Source organism: Somniosus microcephalus, chromosome 12 (genome assembly GCF_052327205.1).
Source record: "Somniosus microcephalus isolate GS21.2 chromosome 12, FLI_Smic_1.0, whole genome shotgun sequence".
Taxonomy (NCBI): domain Eukaryota; kingdom Metazoa; phylum Chordata; class Chondrichthyes; order Squaliformes; family Somniosidae; genus Somniosus; species Somniosus microcephalus.
In genome coordinates this window covers 49304868-49326695 of record NC_140998.1, presented here as the reverse complement: position 1 = coordinate 49326695, position 21828 = coordinate 49304868, and the positions used below count along the sequence as shown (strand labels likewise).

General features: G+C 42.7%; 1 protein-coding gene across 1 annotated transcript; it reads right to left on the bottom strand.

Moving 5' to 3' along the window:
- Nucleotides 1-806: 806 nt before the first annotated feature.
- gphb5 (glycoprotein hormone subunit beta 5) lies at nucleotides 807-8140 on the bottom strand. Its single transcript, XM_086004179.1, has 3 exons — nucleotides 8127-8140; nucleotides 3289-3493; nucleotides 807-1017 (listed from the first exon to the last, which is right to left on the bottom strand). Exons 1-3 carry the CDS (start codon nucleotides 8138-8140, stop codon nucleotides 829-831), a joined length of 408 nt encoding a protein of 135 aa, XP_085860305.1. The 3' UTR covers nucleotides 807-828.
- Between the last annotated feature and the right edge of the window lie 13688 nt (nucleotides 8141-21828).

Genomic DNA, 21828 nt, shown 5'->3' with positions numbered 1-21828 from the left:
AAAATGGTCACTGATAGAGTTTGCCACCCTCACCCTCCTTCTCTGCCTTTGCTCTCCTGTCACTATCCCCCTCCCCTGTTTCCTCTTTCCTCCAGCCCTCACCCTTCCCCATTCCTGTCCCCCTCGCCATACACCTTCCTCGCTTCGCCCCTCCCATGTCCCTCTCATCTCTCCGTCTTCCCCTCCCCTCCCCTCCCTTTCCCCTCTCCTCTTCACTCTTCCCTTCCACCCTCTAACTCTGCTTTACCTGAACACTGCACTGGGTCTTGACTCCCCGTGTGTTAATTGATAATCACAAAAAGAATGAAAGGGAAGATTAGAAAACAATTATTTATGCAGAGAATAGTTTGAATGGCGAATTCTCTGCCACGAGCTATTATTGAAGCAGACTCCATTTTTTTTCAAAAACAGAATTAGATAGTTGTTAAAGGGCATGGAGAATGAGCAGCAGAGTGGGATTAAACTAGGTGGCTCATTGAGAAAAACATCAGTCTAGACTTGATGGGTGAATGGCCTGTTTCTGTGCTGTAATGTTCTATGATTCTACTGTTTTCAGTATAGGACAAATGCTAAAAAAAAATTATAGATATTTTTATAAACAGATTTTTGCAACTCAGTTTTCTTTTTAAACAGGTGACTATCATTTTCAAATTTTTTTTTTACTTTCAATAAAATAATCTTTCCCCAGGAAAATTAAATTATTACCATATAAGGTTTATTATGGAAATATATATTTTGATTTCAGCTTCAATTAATGAATCAAAATACTCCAAAAATTAACTGTTTTCTGTGAGGATTACTTTAGGTCTTCAAGCCAAGGTGGAGTTTTTATAGAGTCTCGCACTCGGTAGTTGCAGTTGAGCAGACACCGCAGTCACATCGCACTGCCACGGGGTAGGTGTAGTATGGATCTATGTCAGTGAGACAGTTGGGTAGTTTCACGGTGATAAACCTGGTTTCGTTATAGGTACAGACCCGATGGTGTGCATCTATGTACGGAGGGTCGAGAACCGGTTTCTGTGAGGAAAAGCATAGAACAACACTTACAAAATAATTCCAGGAACAGTAAGAAGACCAACGTAATATTTATTCCAAAAAAAAAAGGCGAACAGTAATACTTTTCTACCCTAAAGCTGTTTAGGCTGCTCTGTGCTGCCGGGGTCCAACTTTATATTCCCTCTATAAGGAGTTAAAAGTTTACTGATACACTAAGAGTATATTTTCCTCTGTTTGCTAATGTCAGTTGAGTTATAGAACATATCCCCAATTTACACACCTTTGTTTTGGCCCTTTCCCCCCCCCCCTTTTCTCTCCCACATGGCAGCTGTCTCATTCTGCCAGTGCATTTCACACCTAATCTAGAGCCGTCTTTTGTCTCCACTAGTCCTATTACCATCTCGTCTCGTTTTGAATACCTCTTAATGTCGCTTCACTTCTCTTTTGTTCTCTCCCAGCCTGGCCTTTTAATCTATTTCATTTCCTGTGCTTTTTCAGTCTTGACAAAGGGTTTTGACCCAAAACGTTGACTCTATTTTCTCTCCACGGATGTTGCCTGGCCTGCTGAGTTTTTCCAGCATTTTCTGTTCTTTCCCAATTTATACACAATGCCAACGTTTTTGCTAAAATTAGTAAACGGAAAAAAATATACCCCTAAAGTTTGCTCATGATAGTTTTATACAAGGGTGTTGTTTATATAAGAGGGGCGAGACTAAATAATACTTTTTCAACTAGATAACAATTTGAAAGGTACCAGTAAGAAAGGAAAACATTGTAACTTTTCACTCAAAGGGACTTGTGGAAAATGTTACCGGAGAAGGCCAGTGAAGCAGATAGTATACCTGGATGCGAGAGGCAACCAATTCCATGGATGGAGGAAAATGGGTTGAGTAATGAGGTGAGAGGCAGATACCAAACCGCCTTTTCCTGTTCCTAAAAATTCATGTGTTCTAATGTGAGATGCAGTAATTTCATGCATTTTACATTTGCATTTTCTATCTGGCATCATTATAATTTGAGTTACACATTCTGAGTAGGTGTTGTGGAAATAAGCTGAACATAAGAAATAGGAGTAGGCCATACGGCCCCTCGAGCGTGTGGCCTACTCAATAAGATCATGGCTGAACTTCTACATCAACTCCACTTTCCCGCCCTATTCCCATATCCCTTGATTTCCTTAGTGCCCATAAATCTATTGATCTCAGTCCTGAGTATACTCATTGACTGAGCATTCACAACCCTCTGAGTGAAGAAATTTCTTCTCACCTCAGTCCTAAATGGCCGACCGTTATCCTGAGATTTGATCCCTAGCTTTAGACTTTCCGGTGAGGCAAAACAGCCTCTCCGCATCTATCCTGTCAAGCTTTCTAAGAATTTTATATGTTTCAATGAGATCACCCCTCATTCTTCTAAACTCCAGAGAGTATAGGCCTAGTCTACTCAATCTCTCCTCATAGGACAACCCTCTCATCCCAGGAATCAGTCTAGTGAACCTTCGTTGCACCCTCTCTAAGGCAAGTGTATCCTTCCTTAGGTAAGGAGTCCAAAACTGCACAGTACTCCAGGTGTGGTCTCACCAAAGCCCTGTACAATTGCAGCAAGACTTCCTTACTCCTATACTGCAACCCCCTTGCAATAAAGACTAACATACCATTCGCCTTCCTAATGGTTTACTGTACCTTATGCTAACTTTCTGTGATTCGTGTACCAGGACACCCAGGTCCCTCTGAGTACTAACATTTACTAGTCATTGAACTTTTTAAAAATATTTTTATAAAAGGAGTGGTCTTTTATGAGATTGTTACTTTGATGGGAGAATTTGATGACACAATCGGCATCAACAAAAAATGGAGATAAGAATTCGATCAGATTGAAATAATAATGTGAGTTTTCTTTATCGTGATGAGGTGGGCAGTATTTAACCACATTGCCTACGAAGATGCTAAATGTTGACCGCTGTAATTGCATCACAAATGATTGATGGTTGAAAAAACTCTCCTTTCATTTCAGGTGTTGTTGCAGTGTTTATGCAAAATACCTCATGCATATTTTCATAGGATTTGCATGTTTTGAATTTACATCAGTGGTGCCAGAAAAGCTAAATGTTGTGTTAATATTGTTTTAATATATATTTTTAAAAATTCCTATCTCCAATTTTTAGAAAATGCCATTTGATATCAAGGACTTTACAGAAATGGGTTCACATTTTTATTCAGTTTTAAATTTGTCTCCAGCTGAGTGCAGCAATTTGAACTCATGTTGAAAATGATACAATCAGGTTCCCTGCCTCACCTCCCAGGTCTCACATCGTCCCCAGCAAGCGTCCGTGCTGATTCGCAGCCCTTTACAACCAGGTTTCTTGGCCAGGAATGTAAACTCTCTCACAGCACAGCCGATGAATGTCTGCAAACTGATGTTGGAGGCTGGAAGGACATTTACATAAACAACCAGCAACTGAAGAATAAGACTCCCCCATATTACGTGGCGTAGATTCAGTCTAAAATAAACACATATTTTGGTTTATTAATGGTAAAGATAGGAGGCTAAAATCGAGAAAATAAGGAATAATATAGCACACTTCATGCATAGCAAATAATAGTTTATGACCAAAAGGATATTAAACTAGTCTCTCGTGATTCTCAACCTAAGAGAGAAGATTATAAGAATCTAGGAACAAGATAACTACAAAATTTGATTATTGGGGGAAAAAACAGTGAATGTGTGACCTTACTTATTGCTGCACAATGTACAGCAGACCTGTCACTTGTCCTCCTCTGGTAATTTTCTGTTTCAGCAGACGTTGATCCTCAAAGAATTACAGTGCAATGTGTTGATCTGAAGGTACTGTGACATTTTTATTTGGAAAATTGGCCCTGTGTACTGTTCAAGCTTATGCCCCATAGCCTCACCGTGTATTTCTAATCGCTTCAATAGATGGAGAAACACCAGTCTGCCAGACTCTGTAATTCAGGCTAAACTACAAATAATAATTTATTACAAGAAATAAATTCACACAGAAGCGAAATGAATATAGCACAACTATGTTTAATTTAAACAATACTTATTTCCTAACACGAAAAGTAACGCAAAAGCCTAGAAATTGGTTTGTGCTCGACTTCAGGCACAAACCCAATGGCAACCACAAACTGTCACGCTGAAACCAATGCACAAGGTGAAATACACCCTCTTGCGGCATCAGGATATGATCAGCATGCTTGTCTTGAAGAAGATGAAGATTGGCTGGCGAGGATGCTGGCACTGGACGTGCGGCGAGTCTGGCAGGGGGAGGAGATCGGCAACAGGGCAAGCGGTGGCCTGTAGCAGTTCACAGGTTTAAGAGCACTCCTGGCCCTACACTCAGGTAAGTAACTGGCATCATCCAGTGGTTCCTTTAAGGACTGCTGGATTGGCTGCTTTTTGCCTGAGAACACTGACTACAACATGCAAAGCGCATGTTGTAGTCAGTCAGGAACCAATTTTGCAGACGGCCCTGAAATAGACATTAGGTTCCCAATTTACATACGAAATGGACCTAATGCCAGTTTCAGGCTGGTGCCCTGGGCGACTACAGGGCACCATAACCAATATGGTGTGCGGCATATACCTGGTGTGGAATGAGTGCATGCATGCTGCGCACCGTATTGGACTCTTCTTCACCCATTTTGGGCCTGAAAATGGGCACTACAAAATTCAATTTCTGGAGTCTTTAAGCTCCTTTTCAGAGTTGTTGACTTGATTTGTTTGATAATGATGTTTTTTTATGTAACTGCACATCGCTACCTCACGGAATTCTGTCTTCATGTTGTGACATTGAAATATGACTAAACTGAATGAACTAAAGATGAGTAGCTATTTCAGGGCCTTTGTGCCAAAAGAAGGCTTTCATGTCACGTGTGTTAATTTAGAGACAATTCTGATAATGCGTGCATCTCCTCTTACACTGGCAATTTGCATACATATTTTACACCTGGAGATATCCTGATGCAATTAACACACTAATGACTCTCCTTCACGCGATTGCCTGGCTGCAACCCTCCATCAGCAGCTGTTCCTGGCTGGTATTGTATATTCACTCTACCGTCAGGCTTTAAGACATAGAAGATCATTGCAAACTGCAACCATTAGAGTTACAATTTAAAGTCACAGTGCATTGGCCTAGCTTCAATTTTATATAAAGATATAAGAAATAAATGCAAGTTACAGTATTCCCTAGCATAAAACTTACTTTAGGTCCAGTGTGGATTATGTGGTATATTCACAAGCTAACTTCATCTATGTTAATCAGAGCAAGAGTTTCCTGAGTATATCATTCCGAAGTATTCTTTCCTATGAGCCCATATTTCTTCCTGAAGTAAGTCATTTGATTGTGTAAATGCGTAAACAATTTGCATTTATACAACACCATTACAGAGGCATAAGGAAAAACTGGATGCTGAGCCACAGATTAAGGAGTAAGAAATACATAGGAAAGCGTTTTGAAGCAGTAGAATATTTCAAGAGTTAGAGAACGTTGAAGATGGAATATCCAATAATATTTTACTCTTAAACATTGTTTCATTGGCCCATAATTTCCGATAGGCTTCCTGCGTGCAGATGCCTCCTATCGGGGGGAAAAAATCTACGCCCTTACCTGAGGGCTCCCGAGGTCTGGCCATTTCCGATCCTGGGCCTCTCCTGGTACGCGCGCGCGCACAGAGGCCCAGGTAACCCAGGGGCGCAGGCAGTTCGCAAGCGTCCCTGGGATCACGTGGGCCAGGCGAGCCAATGAAAGAAGGGAATCTCCCTTCATACTTTTGACAGGTAGACCTGTCAAAAGTATGAATGGGGATCACTGAAAAAAGACATCAAAACATTAAATAATTTTTTTTAAAAATCACGTTTTTAAAATAAGTTAAAATTACATTAAATTTAATATTTTAAACAAAAGTTTAATTTTTTGAAAAAAATAATTAGTTTTTTATGGGGCTAAAAATAAACTAAACCTTTTTAAAAGTATTTTAAAATTATAAATGAGTGAAATTTTTTATTTTTACTTTTTGAAACTCTTATGCTGGTCGTCGTCGTACGTGTCTTCACACTGTTCCCTTTGGGGAACTGTATGAAGTGGTGGAAGGATTTCTGGTCGCGATTAATGCTCCTTCTGTGACCGTAACCATCTTCGTACCACCCATTAGGGTGGTTAGTCCTATGGCGGGAGGGTTTTACGGGCTCCCACAACCCATATGAGGGGGGGGGGGGCCACCCACACCCACGGACGCAAGTATCCCGCTGGATGTCAACCCAGAATTTAGAGCCGGAGCTCCGACTCCACTTGCCGGGACTGTCTGGAGCGGGGTTCGAAACCCTACACCTTCTGGCCCAGCGGCGGGGATGCTACCGCTACGCCAAAGGCCCACTCTTCTTATGCTGGTAAAAGCAGGCCTTGCACCTGCTTTTACCAGGCGTAAGATTTTTAAAGGTTTTCAGCAGAAAGCAGAACTCTCCACCCGCAGAGGCCCTTCTCCAGGGCAGGCGTGCGATCTGTCAAGAGGTTTCTTGACCGATCGGAAATGCCGATTTTCAGCGCATACACAGCTTGTACACACCCGTAGGGATCGGAAATTACGGGCCGTTGTTTTTTCTTCCCTCCACTTTTGAAGGTGCTGTCTCTTAGTGGGGTATGGTTCCACGGGTTCCAGTACCCCACTGGTACCTCACCCATTTGTTCAGCTGTGGCACTGTCGCCTTTGAGTCAGAAGGTTGAGGGTTCAAGTCCCACTCCAGCGACTTGAGCACAAAATCTAGGCTGACACTTCAGTGCAGTACTAGCAGAGGTGCCGTTTTTTGGATGAGATGCTAAACCAAGGCCTTCTCAGGTAGATGTAAAAGATCCCACTATCGAAGGAGAGCAAGGGAGTTATCCCCGGTGTCCTGGTCAATATTTATCCCTCAACCAACATCACTAAAACATTATCTGGTCATGATCTCATTGCTGTTTGTGGGAGCTTGCTGTGTGCAAAGTGCCTGCCGCATTTCCAACAGTGACTGCACTTCAAAAGTACTTAATTGGCTGTGAAGCGCTTTGAGACATTCTGAGGTTGTGAAAGGCGCTATATAAATGATAATGTTTCTTTCTTTCATGTGCCAGCAAGCTATTTGACTGTGGTGAGCATCACAATCAAGCTTGACCCTGTGCTTCTTCCTCTCCATGTGTATGCACATTCCAGCATCGAGTCACTGGACAGTGACTTGGAGTGGAAAGTCTGACTGATTTTAAATTTCTTTGACCTGGAGGCACCCCAGCAGCGGCCTGGCCGGGAGCAGGCTAAAAATCAAGCATCCTGGTCTGTATGGCTCAGTCCCACACTGATTGGTGGATCTGCCCACAGTCTTTGGGCAAGTTAAAGTAATTGCTTTACAAATGCAAGTGTTTGGAATGTGATTAAACACAAGCTACTTGTAAATGTTTGTTTTAAGTTTACATTCTGCTAAAGAAAACGTCTGTTTACTTTGCTCAATTTAAAAGTCCTAAGTGATTTGTAACATTTCAAATTAAAATAAATGTTGGTTAAAATCATCATTTCAGCTTTGGAAGATTAACATCAAAACCAGTAGTTAATGATCTGTTTTTCAAGACAACTTTTGCGGTAGTTATAATGCACACAAGATGAGCACTATAATTGTACTGAACACACATTGACTTGGCGTGTTTCTTGAAGGAAGTAGCCTTGCTTCAATTTCACACCAGCTTAGAGCATAACTGTAACCGGTGGCTTTTTAAGCTTAAACATTAAAAGCAAGTCAGTAGGTCAAATGAATCCTCTTTAAACTTTAAGCTTATAATAATAGAACGAAGTAGCTCTTTTGCAGCTTTAAAGTTGGTGACTGCTGATCGGAGCTCTGTGTGTACCTGTGCAGGGCTCTGTCTTCCCTTCAAGGGAAGCACAGGCAGTTAGTATAACTCTCTCTGCTATTCATTTGCATTGCTTCAAAAATGGTAACCTTATCATACCAGAACCAAATGTAAACCTGCACTATTAGGCATCACTTGGTCCCTGTAAAAGTTTTAAAAAAACATAGGCTTCAAAGGGTTAAGTAATTCTACCTTGCAAAATCAAAATATCCCAAACTAGGGAGAGAGTGTCACTCACCTGCGACTGCACATCTTTTGATCTATATCTGCTTTTTTTTCTCTTCGAAGAATTGAGACTCTTCAAATTATTTCTCAGTCTTTGTGGTACACAACACAAAAGGTTCACCTTTAACATTCACTCAAACAAACACTAAAGTTTCTATTTATTTTAACTGAAAGACCTTTTATCTACGGACGGATCAACATCATCGGCACCCTGATGCTATGTCTCTAGCTGGTGGTTCCGAAGCTCTCGCGGTTTTGGAATATATGGAGAAGGCAACTGTCAATCAGTATCAGCGTCCCGCAGTTCCTCCCTCCAACCTGTCACAGGCATCAGACCGCTCAGATCAATGGATACCTGTAATGTTACAGCCAAAGACAAAATCGAGAAGGCACGGGCTTTTTACTGTGTGCTACAGTATTTTTGGAAGTGCAGTTTTTGAGCAAGCAGAGCAGGTACCAAGTACAGTATTAAAATTTTAAACATAATTCAAAAGTCATGTTCGTATAATGCAAGGCTTGAAATCCACAGTAGTTAGTAGCCCTAAGCTACTAAAGGTTTAGCCAGGCTGCTATGCTTTAAACATCAGAGGTCCTGTAGTTTACGCGTTTTTACCAGATTACGATCAATATAACCGTAAATGTCTGCCCTGATCTCTACACCGAGTAAAATTGATGCAATCTGTAACTCTCTTTGCCATGTGATGATTAATAATGGCTTTAGAGGTTCAGTCAGGGCAAATAAAAGACTGAATGGACTTACTTAAGTTTAGGTTACAGCCATTTTAGTGGGATGCAAATTTGTTCTAGTTTTTTTCCCAGTGTAACAACATGATTGGACAATTTAAAAAACAATGTGCTTTTCAAGATGAGAGTTACTGTCAATGATTAGTTTATTTTCATTGGTGAACAGTAATTGAGGGGGAACATGAGCCAAGTCTTTAAAATGATGAGAGGCATTAACAATATAGATGAAGCAAGCATTGTAACACAGGATGAGCATAGAACTACAGGAATTGAAATATTAATCAGCTTGAAGGGAGAGTAGCGATTAAGAAAAACAAATTCTCACAATATATGGAGCAGACTCCTGTAATGTAATGTACCTTTAAGGGGGGAACTATCTTTTACAGCTCATGTATACTGCAGTACCGGCAGTGACCACACCTGTATATAGCACTGAGTAATCTGTACAAAGCAGTTCCAGTGTGAGCCACATTGAGTAAACACCTGTTGTACCGTTCTCCTGCAGTCTGTGTCTTATTATACACGGACACAAGATTGGCGACGAGGCAAGTTCGAACCTACCTGCAACTCTGCATCACCTCCAGGGGATTCGTTCCTGGAGATCAGTGGATTGGAGGTCAAGGCCAGAGACTCAGGCATCGACCACGGGCAACTGCCCAGTCATCCAGCAGAGACTCGAGAATTGCGGGGGAGGCTGTCGAGAGCCAGGCTTGGTTTTCCAGTCGAGGTGGTCCAGCGAAACGGGCTGGCAACAGGTAGTGCGCAGACCCTTCCCAGACAGCGGCGGGCTAGAGCCCGACCGAGCAGCACAGCAAAGAGCCGAGCAGCATTGACGGGGGAGAGAGAGAGAGGGCAGAGCGCACAGGGCGCAGCCGGTGTTCAGGGGCCGAGCAGCATCGAAGAGAGGGAGAGGGAGACGCGCAGAAACCCGCGAGGCGCCGCCATTGCCACGAGGACCGCCGAGAGCGGCATTGGCAGCAGCGCAGGAGAAGCGCGCAAAACCTACAGGGCGCCGCCATTGCCACGAGAACCGCCAGGAGCGGCGTTGGCAGCAGCGGGGGAGGAAGGAAAGTGCGGGAGATGCCATTTTAAGCCATTGTGAGGCGCCATTTTAAACCACACCCAAAATGCCGAAGAGTGGCAGTATCATCGCATTTGACAATGAAGTCAAAGATTGGACTACATATGTCGAACGAATAGAGGTATACTGCAAGGCAAATGAGGTGTCGGATGATAAGAAAGCGTCGGTATTGTTAAATTTAATGGGTGCAAAGACGTATGGTTTATTACGAAATCTAGTAACCCCAACGAAGCCAATGGAAAAGAGTTTTGAAGACATAGTAACGATACTAAAGGAACATTTAAACCCCACACCGCTGCTGATAGCAGAAAGATTCAAGTTTCACAAACGGAACCAGCATAAGGATGAAAGCAATGCTGATTATTTAACAGAACTGCGCAAACTATCGAAACACTGCCAGTTTGGAGTGGGACTGGCAGATACCTTAAGGGACAAGTTTGTGTGTGGGCTTCAAAGTGAAGGAACCCAGAAACGGCTTTTATCTGAAAAGGACCTTACGCTGGAAAAGGCTTTCAGCATTGCGGTATCATATGAAGCAGCAGCACGGGGCGCTGCAGAGATACAACAGAGACCGCAAGAATATGGCACAAACGAAATGTCATATGGAACAGAGAAGTGCTATCGCTGCGGCAGAACAACACACGACCAGAATGATTGCTGGTTCAAAGACAAAGTGTGCAGAAATTGTGGAAAAGTAGGACACATAGCACGAGTCTGCAGGTCGGGAAAGAAAACCAGCAATAAGAAACCTACCAAAGAAAAGTACAAGAAGGTACATAAGATGACGGAGAATAGTTCAGACGAACAAAAGAGTGATAACGACTCTGAAAGCTGGGAACTGAGTTGTCTGAAACTACATAATGTGATCACAACGGAGGATCACCGAACCATTTGGGTCACTCTCAAGATAGCAGGAGTCCAGGTAAAGATGGAATTGGACACAGGATCAGCCCTAACAGTCATAAACCGACGGGACTACGAGCGGCTATTCTCACACATACCCTTGAGAGACACAAAAATTATTTTGAAGACGTACACAGGCAAAAAGTCTACCCCAAAGGAAAAATAAGGGTGACTATTATATATAACGGTAAGGAAACACCAAAACTAGACCTGTATGTATTGCAAGATGGAGGACCACCATTACTGGGACATGAATGGATCCGGAAAATACAACTGGATTGGCATTCCATACAGGCACTGACTGTGGCTGACGAAAAGGATGACGACGTCACACCTGGATGACTGTCAAAGATCCTAACTGACGCGAAAGAAGTGTTCCAGCAAGGACTCTGAACACTAAAGGGCATGACAGCGACAATTAAAATGGAAGAAAATGCAAGGCCAAAATTTTTTAAGGCCAGACCGGTACCTTATGCGATCTGCCCAGCCGTCGAAGCAGAGCTGGAGAGTCTGGAACGTTCAGGTGTACTGTCCAAGGTAGACTGGAGCAAGTGGGCTACACCCATCGTCCCTGTGATGAAAAAGTCATTGAGCAGCACGCCTGGGGAACCAAGGAAGGTTCGCATCTGTGGGGACTTTAAGGTAACAGTGAACCCGATTCTTCACACCATACAATATCCACTTCCGCGGATTGAAGATGTTTTCGCCTTGCTATCTGGAGGGAAACGCTTCACTAAGATTGATCTGGCCCAGGCGTATCTGCAAATGGAGGTAGAAGAAGCATCAAAAAAATACCTCACAATCAACACCCATAAAGATCTCTACCAATACAACCGGCTGGTATTCGGGGTAGCATCAGCTCCGGCTATTTGGCAGAGGGCAATGGAACAAGTCCTGCAAGGGATCCCAGGGACCCAGTGTTATTTGGACGACATCCTGGTCACGGGCGAAAATGTCAGTGATCACCTTGCCAACCTGGAGCAGGTGCTCACTAGATTGCAGGAATATGGGCTCCGAGCTAACTGCCCCAAATGTGAGTTTTTTAGAAAACAGATCTCGTATTGTGGCCACGTTATCGATAAGCCCCCAGAGAAGATTGAGGCAGTAGTCGAGGCTCCAGCACCGGAAAATGTGTCACAACTGAGGTCGTTCCTCGGGCTGGTAAACTACTACCATAAGTTCTTGCCAAATTTGTCTACAATACTACACCCACTGAACACCCTACTGCAAACTGGGGTGTCATGGAGGTGGAGTGACGAATGTAGATGAGCTTTCCAGAAGAGCAAAACACTAATCACATCGAAAGAGGTATTGGCCCATTACAACCCAGCATTACCAATTCGGTTGGCATGTGATGCGTCACCCTACGGCATTGGAGCGGTGCTGTCGCACAAATTCTCAGACGGCTCAGAGAGGCCAATAGCCTTTGCGTCACGATCACTAACCTCAGCCAAGCGTAACAACGCCCAGATTGACAGGGAGGCCCTCAGCCTAGTGTGGGGAGTGAAAAAGTTCAATCACTATCTGCACGGGCAGAAATTCACCTTGCTGACTGATCACCAGCCTCTTGTCTCCATTTTTAATCCAAAGAAGGGCGTTCCGGTGATGACTGCGCAACGACTACAAAGATGATCACTTTTTCTAGGGGTGCACCACTATGAGATTGAATATAAAGGCACGAAACAGCATGGAAATGCTGATGGGCTATCACGCCTGCCACTGCCTACTGCGGAGGAAGCACCAGCAGCAGATCCTGTTGAAATATTCCATTCGACTATAGTTGAATACCTACCGGTAACTAACGCTTGTATCGAAAAGGAAACCTGAAATGACCCGACACTGTCTTGGGTATATGATTTGACGGTGAAGGGATGGCCAGCACATGGCGACTCACTGTTGCTAGCATTCTCGACAAGGAGAGAACAGCTGTCAGTGTGCTGGGGGACCTTGGTGTGTGGATCCCAAGTGGTAATTCCACCCAAGTTAAGGGATAGAGTGCTCAATGAGCTTCATGAGGGTCATCTGGGAGGGGTAAAAATGAAAAGCCTAGCCAGGGCTTATGTGTGGTGGCCGGGAATCGATAAACAAATCGAGGACCTGACCAAGAGCTGCTCAGGATGCCAGAAAGTCCAAAATGCACCACCACAGGCCCCTCTACACCCATGGGAGTGGCCCTCATCTCCATGGCAACGGGTGCATATTGATTTTGCTGGTCCATTCATGGACTCAATGTTTTTAATAGCTGTGGATGCACACTCGAAATGGCCTGAGGTGATCAAAATGTCCTCCACCACCACGGAGAAAACTATTGCAGTCCTACGGACCATTTTTGCCAGGAATGGCTTGCCAGAACAGATTTGCTCCAACAACGGACCACAGTTTGTGTCCGAAGAGTTCCGGAGGTTCTTGAAAAAGAATGGGGTAAGGCATTACACATCCGCCCCGTATCATCCAGCCACAAATGGAATGGCTGAGAGGTTCGTACAAAGCCTTTATTGCCTTCTTAAAGGTGTGTACAATGACAACATTCTGCTGCAGCAGAAGGTGGACAATTTCCTGTTCGCCTACCGGAATGCGACACATGCAGTCACCAACCGAAGGTTAAGCTCTCGCCTGGATTTGCTCAGACCAAACGTACGAAGATATGTTGAGAGTAAGCAATTCCAGCACATCCATGAGAAGTCAACAAGGAGCTTCAATGTAGGGCAACCAGTCTTGGCCCGCGACTACCGAACAGAAAAATGGCAGCCAGGAACGATATGCACACGGCAGGGCCCCCTAATGTACACAGTGGATGTTGGGGAGAGCATCGTGAGACGCCATGCTGACCATATCCTAGAGTCACAGGAACAAGTCAACCCCATGCCTCGCCCATACGTACCTGGTGATGAACCCGACGTACAGGTCGCATCTACCCCAGAAACAGTAGCATCAGAAGCTGATGAACCAACCGATGACAGGGGGCCAGAATCGCCTCCACACCAAGAGCAAGACACTCGGGAAAGGCGCTATCCAGAAAGGATCAGGAAGCCTCCCCAAAGACTGAATATATAAATAGACTATTTTCAGCTAATGTTGCATGTTAAAAGTGTTAATTGTAATTAGTTTGATATTTAATTGTTAAATGAGTGTTATGGTACTGTTAATCTAAAAGGGGAGGAATTGTAATGTATATACCTTTATGGGGGGAACTATCTTTTACAGCTCATGTATACTGCAGTACCGGCAGTGACCACACCTGTATATAGCACTGATTAGTAATCTGTACAGAGCAGTTCCAGTGTGAGCCACGTTGAGTAAACACCTGTTGTACCGTTCTCCTGCAGTCTGTGTCTTATTATACACGGACACAACAACTCCCAGCAAAGGGAATTAATGTGGTGTCCATTAATCCCTCAAAAAGGATTATTGAGAAACAGGTATAACAGACTATTCCAAAACAGGATTTTTGACTTGCCTACATTCCTGCTGTTTACATGGCCCCAGTGGCAACGCCATGAACCTTGGACAGTAACAAATGTCCCTCTCTAAACCCACGATTCTTGTCATTATCGGTAGGGCAATCCCCAGAATGGCATTGTATGTTATATAGGATAGAAAGAGATAATCAAACATTCCATGAAATGAACAGTCCCTATGTTGCTGTGGTCAAGCAAGTGTGTCCCCTGTGGAAAGCAACCAGCTCGGGTTCAGTAGTCTTGCTGGAGTCTTATACATGGAGGAAACACACAGGCGTAACTTTCGCATGGGCGATTAAATAAGTGGGGTTGAGTCTATGATGGGCAGATTGCATCTGATCTGTGGAAGAACGGGGCTCCATCGGCTGAATGGCTTTTCTTGTTCAGTGCTGTTGATGATACGGTTATAGAAACGTAGAAACATAGAAGATAGGAGCAGGAGTAGGCCATTTGGCCCCTCAAGCCTGCTCCGCCATTTAATGAGATCATGGCTGATCATCCAAATTCAGTACCCTGTCCCTGCTTTCTCCCCATATCCCTTGATCCCTTTAGCCTTAAGAAATATATCTAACTCCTTCTTGAATATATTTAATGAATTGGCCTCTACTGCCTTCTGTGGTAGAGAATTCCACAGGTTCACCATTCTCTGGGTGAAGAAATTCCTCCTCATCTCTGTCCTAAATGGCTTACCCCTGATCCTTAGACTGTGACCCCTGGTTCTGGACTCCCCCACCATCTGGAACATCCTTCCTGCATCTAGAGTGTCGAGTCCTGTTAGAATTTTATAAGTTTCAATGAGATCCCCTCTCATTCTTCTAAACTCCAGCGAATATAAGCCCAATCAACCCAATCTCTCCTCATACGTCATTCCTGCCATCCCAGGTATCAGTCTGGTGAATCTTCGCTGCACTCCCTCCATGGCAAGAAATCCTTCCCCAGATAAGGCGACCAAAACTGCACACAATACTCAAGGTGTGGTCTCACCAAGGCCCTGTACAACTGCAGCAAGACATCCTTGCTCCTGTACTCGAATCCTCTCGCTACAAAGGCCAACATACCATTTGCCGCCTTAACCGCCTGCTGCACCTGCGTGCTTACCTTCAGCAACTGGTGCACAAGGACACCCAGGTCTCATAGAAACATAGAAACATAGAAGAAACATAGAAGATAGGAGCAGGAGTAGGCCATTCGGCCCTTCGAGCCTGCTCCGCCATTCAATGAGATCATGGCTGATCATCCAAATTCAGTACCCGGTCCCTGCCTTCTCCCCATATCCCTTGATCCCTTTAGCCTTAAGAAATATATCCAACTCTTTCTTGAATATACTTAATGAAATATCTCATTGCACTTCCCCTTCTCCCAATCTATTGCCGTACAGATAATAAGCTGCCTTCCTGTTTTTGCCACCAAAGTGGATAACCCCGCATTTATCCACATTATAATGCATCTGCCCAATCACCCAACCTGTCCAAATCATACTGGAGTTTCTCGGCATCCTCCTCACAGCACACACGCCCACCTAGCTTTGTGTCATCTGCAAACTTGGAGGTATTACATCTAATCCCCTCGTCTAGATCATTAATATATATTGTGAATAGCTGGGGTCCTAGCACCAGTCCCTGTGGTACCCCACTAGTCACTGCCTGCCACTTGGAAAAAGACCCGTTTATTCCAACTCTTTACTTCCTGTCTGCCAACCAGTTCTCTATCCAAGTCAGTACCTTACCCCCAATCCCATGTGCTTTAACTTTACACGCTAATCTCTTATGCGGGACCTTATCGAAAGCCTTCTGAAAGTCCAAATACACCACATCCACTCGTTATCTATTTTACCAGTTACATCCTCAAAAAATTCCAGTAGCTTAGTCAAGCATGATTTACCTTTTGTAAATCCATTACTTTTTAATCCAGTATCATTACCTTGCACTCCCAAATCAAGTACAATAGCAACTTGTATTTATATAGTCCCTTTAATATAGAAATAGATTTGTTTCTACACTGTCCCAACAATGGACCTTACCCCAGTTTTACCACTAGGCATATTTATACTACCCATAGCAGTCATTTGTATAGTCTCCATGTGTCAATGTGGTAATTATGGGCCAGTTTTGTGCAGTGCAATTGTCATGATGAGAAATTGGGTTGAGACTGCCTGTGCTCATTTTGGTTAGCACCCTTACAGTCGGCAGAACAGAGAGACTTGCAGTCCATCAGTCTGGGTTGGATTTAAAGCCAAACTCCAGAGCTAAGAGGACAATTATGCTAGATCGCTGTACCGTCTGGTTTCCTAAATGCCATTCCTTTAATACTTTTCATTTGGTTTTATTGTAGCCTATCGGGACAGATAATGGACAGAAACAGCATGTTAATCACACAGTTCTCTTAAGCAGGCCTTGCTGAAACAGATTTCAACATGGAGAATTCTGGTCTTTTTCCATCCTCTCCCCCAAATAACAAACCGTTATGCAGCTTTCAGTAATTGAACTGAGTTATCAGTGCAACCACAGCATGAGTTGTAAAGTACTCCTCAGACCTTCAGCTCAATTCTGAGAACTATATAATTCCTGATGGCAGGATCAGAGGGGCAGAATTGAGTATTATTCATCGTCATATTTAGAGTGCATGGGGAAGAGTCTCACTGAAAGTATATTAGTGACACAGGCAGGTCATTCTCTGAGATTTGCAGTAAGAAACCAAGTACTCAAAGATAAAGGAGCAGTTCAAAGCTTTTCCGTAGTCACTTCTGTTGGCTGTCATGCACTTGGTTTATCCTCTGCCTGTAGACTGCTTGAATTGTTTATGTGGCTTAGATCTGTTCACAAAGAGACTGCGAAACTCTGCAGCTGACAGCACATCTAAAACGAAGCTCTGAAATTTCATTTTCTCTCTCTGCATTTGGTTTCTTACTGTGAACCTAATTTAATTTGAGTTAAAAACAAATGCACTTAGGATCTGTAGAGCGTGATTGAGCTCCACAGTAATGATTGAGAGAGATACAAACAAAAGCTCGGATTTTGCAGTCAGCGGCAAAGTGATGGCGCTCACCGCTGACCTCGAAGAAAGCTGCCCACAAAGATCTAGCGATCTCTGTGGCATGAATTTCACCTCTCCCAATGTTAATTTGATTCTGGTGCCAAGTCTAGGGGATCTCCAGCATCCAGTAACAGAGATATCATCAAGCTGGCTAAGTAGCCAATCACACTGAATAATTCTCAGACAGCAAAACAGGAAGTAAAAAGCACTGATTATCCTTCACTTTTTAATCATTTTACAAAGAGCGAAATAAAGATTGGGACACACACTGTGGATTAAGGTAGAAGCTGAAATATCATAAACAAACTTTAAAAAAGAAAATATATTAAAAACCATGGAATTTTTATAATAGAAAAATTTGACATTCCAGAAATATAAAATTAATTTTTCAGGGCCAGAACAGATGTTCAGCAGTAGTTATCACTCAGTATGTCATTAAAAACCCAGTTACACCTCATTGAAAAGGTTTAACTTTTTCGGGGGTTTTAACAGTGATATTAGAGCGTAAAAGCTGAAGTTCTTGTCAATTCAGTGATTTCAATTGATTGCCGGCTGCGGGGAATTCTCCCTGTGGAGAGGCAGGGAATGCCTGACAGCAACTTCTGGATTTCCACGTTTAACTGCGCATGTGCGGACACCAGCAGTTGTTAGTTTCACAGTTGGAATGACGGCGAACACTGACAGTTTCACCATCATTACAACCGCAGATTCCGGGCCCATGTTTCCTCATGCACACCATAAGGAACCTAGAAACTGTAAATGAATAGTCGCAATAATTCTGCACTAAGAAATCAACTACTGATAGATAAAAACATTCCTATACAAAAGCAAATGAGTACAGACAAATCAAAGTAGCTGCTAAACATATGAAATCGTTACATTTCTTTTCTTCTCGCTTGTGAGTTCTGTGAGAGTTTAGTTGCCCTTTTAAAACCAAACGATCAGATTTCTAAAAATAACAACAATACTTTATACGCCACATTTCAACTTTTGCTCAGATAATAAATTGTGTGTCTGCATTCTATTGAATCTATTGTAATCATTCATCACAAACGTGAATGTATCAATCATGAACTAATAGCTAGAAACTGATTTAAAAGCACTATGCCTGAATAGGGTGCTAACAGCTATTTGGAACAGGATACCTGTACCCATTAGTGTCTGCTGAACTAGGCTTATCAAAATATATTTTTTTAAACAAAAAAGACAGTGGGGTAGAGTTTCCGCTTTGGGCACAATCGGTGATCCAGGCGCAATTTGCGCACAAAATTGCGCTAGCTTTGAGAACACTTTTTTTCTTGAGTTTCCCCCAAACTCATTTGTATATCACCGAATGCAAAATCTGCCATGAACCAGCGCAATCAGGCAGCGTTTTAAAACTTTTTTTAAAATTTGCTTTAAAAAAATAATTCCTTGATATATTTAAGAGTGGTAACTTGGTGCAGTTTGATTAATACAGCTGGAAATGGGTTTATCACAAAAAATAAGCATTTTTAATCAGAGTATTAATCCACCAGCTGTGAGTAACCTGATTTTAAATGACTGAAAATGACTCTAAAAAACATACAGAACCATTTGCTAGTTATATTGGGGTACAGTAGCAGTTTCTTAGTGAATTGAAAAAAAATTACGTTCAAAATCTTTTAAAACGTGCCTATTAGTGTCCTTGCACCAAAAAGATCCAGCTTAATTTTTAGGGCCTCCTTGAAGGCCTGCAAACGAGCGGCATTAGCGGAAATTCCCAATGGTGATTAATTCATCCTGGGGGCATAGCCAGTTTTGTGGGCGGGGCCGGTTTCGAGTGCGATTTAAAAAAAAAAAAAATTTTTTTAAACTAGTGCAAAAGATTGCATAAACTCAATTTGCGCTGAATGTAATTTGCGCTTAAAATTCCGCGATCTTTTGCGGCGGTTACGCCGAATTCAGGTGAATTGCGCTGATAAAAAACAACGCAACCGAGTGGAAACTGTACCCCACAGTGTTTGTGGAATCAAAATACTGGAGATTTCTACTGTTTAAATATAGGTAATGCAGAGGTTAAAACTTATTTCAGTATGGCAGGAACAGTTACTGTTATAGTCAGACAAAACATTTTTCTCCGTGTAAAATGAATCTATTTTATAAAATTGCTTAAGTATTTTTCAAACAAATCCAATTGAATTTAATGTTTATAGCTGTCACTGATTTATTTCCCTTGATTTCACCCATACCTACACTGTTAATCTTTGTGTTTTTATTCTCCTTTTTAAAAAAAGAAAAGAAAGACTTGCATTTATATAGCTACTTTCATGACCACCGGACGTCTCAAAGCGCTTTACAGCCAATGAAGTACTTTTGGACTGGAGCCACTGTTGCAATGTGGGAAACACGGCAGCCAATTTGCGCACAGCAAGGTCCCACAAACCAATGTGATAATGACCAGATAATCTGTTTTAGTGATGTTGATTGAGGAATAAATATTGGCCAGGACACCGGGTATAACTCCCCTGCTCTTCTTCAAAATAGTGCCATGGGATCTTTTACGTCCACCTGAGAGAGCAGATGGGGCCTTGGTTTAATGTCTCATCCAAAAGACGACTCGTCTGTCAGTGCAGCACTCTCTCAGCACTGCACTGGAGTGTCAGCCTAGCTTTTTTAATGTGCTCAAGTCACTGGAGTGGGACCCGAACCCACAACCTTCTGACTCAGAGGCAAGTGTGCTACCCACTGAGCCACAACTTTACACCATTTACAAGGTCTGGGGAATGGGCTGTGGCCTGCTCCCATACTTTCATAAGTGGAACCAGTCATTCCGTGTTATGGAAGATTAGGCCAGTTGCCAGATAAAGGAGTGGGAGTGAAAACCTTGAAATCATTTTTAAAAAAAAGAACAATTGGATGCAGCAATGGAGGAGCTGTAGGATCTTTCTGGCTGGATGAATTAACATGAGGAATTATAGATGTAATCGCATCTCCTACCCATCTAACACCATTCCTATTTTTTGGAAGAATAAAATGGATTGAGGTTGTAGTGCTTCCTGTGCTAGATGTGTGGTTGCTGTAATGATCAGTAACATGTCATTCTAGAATGCTACACTAGGTGGAGCTGTATGTATATAAGAGTGGACTACCCACAAGGCAGTAGTCAAGATGGATGCTGTAGAAATCCACATGGCATGAATAAAGTGACTAGCTAGAAGCTAGCTGTTCATAATGAAAACGACTAGTTATTAATGAACATAACATGGTGCCAGGAGTGGTAAAATCTGCTGAATATTGTGAAACGCGACATGGAGAATTTGAAGCCACCGGAGGGTTTGAAACTCACGGGGAATGTCGACTGCAATTGGCGGACTTTCAAACAACAATTCAAACTCTAAATTGCTGCCATCGGGTTCGGTACGATGCCAGACGCAAGGAAAATAACATTGCTGCTCATGGTTGCAGGCCCGCAGGCGATAAAGGTATTTAATACGTTTATATTTGATCAAGAGGAGGACAGGGAAAAGATGGACGATGTGCTAAAGAAGTTTGATACACATTGTTCTCCCAAAAAGAACGAGACCTATGAGAGGTACGTGTTCCGTTCACGGACACAGCAGCAAAATGAGACTTTTGATAGCTTTGTGACCGATCTGAAACTGAAAGCACAGACATGTAATTTCTCTGAACTGAAATCATCCATGATTCGTGACCAGATTGTGTTTGGTATTCATGATAAAAAAAGTCAGGGAACGTTTGTTGAGAGAAACCGAACTAACATTGGAGGATGCTGTGAAAATATGCCATGCCAGTGAGCTAGCTCAGAAGCACACAAAGACTTTCAGTGAAATTAATAATGATGCGACTGTAATGAGTGACTGTGCTGCTGTCGGTTCTGTGTCCTACAAGGGGAAGAAACGTGGGCAGAACAGAAATGCAAAGCAATCGGAGGATGGAACTTTTAATTGTAAACGCTGTGGTTACAAACACCAGTCACGACAATGCCCAGCGTTTGGAAAAATGTGCACACAATGTTATGGAAAGAATCACTTTGCCAAACAGTGCTTTTCAAAAGTAAAAACTAAGAAAGGGCAATGAGTTAATGTGATTGAGGACACTGATTTAAGTGAAACTTTTTCTGTAGGAATGGTGTCATGTGACAATATCAAAAAGGATACAGAAAATGTGCAGCCCTCGGGAATGGACAATGCTGAACATAAATTTAATGCAGTAAAAGAGGACAAATGGATGATGCCACTGCAGGTAAATGGAGCATTAGTTACATTGAAACTAGACACTGGGGCAAAAGCAAACTTAATCAGTAGGAGTGACATTAAAAATATGAAAGAAAAGCCCAAAATACAGAAAAAGTCAGTACTACTGAAGAACTATAATGTACAGAAAATAGATAGCTTAGGTGTATGCAGACTTAAAGTGACAGTCAAAGACAAAGTGCATCATCTCATGTTTTCTGTTGTGGCTGAAGGACTTGATTCACTACTAGGTGACAAAGCTTGTGAGGACTTAGAACTGGT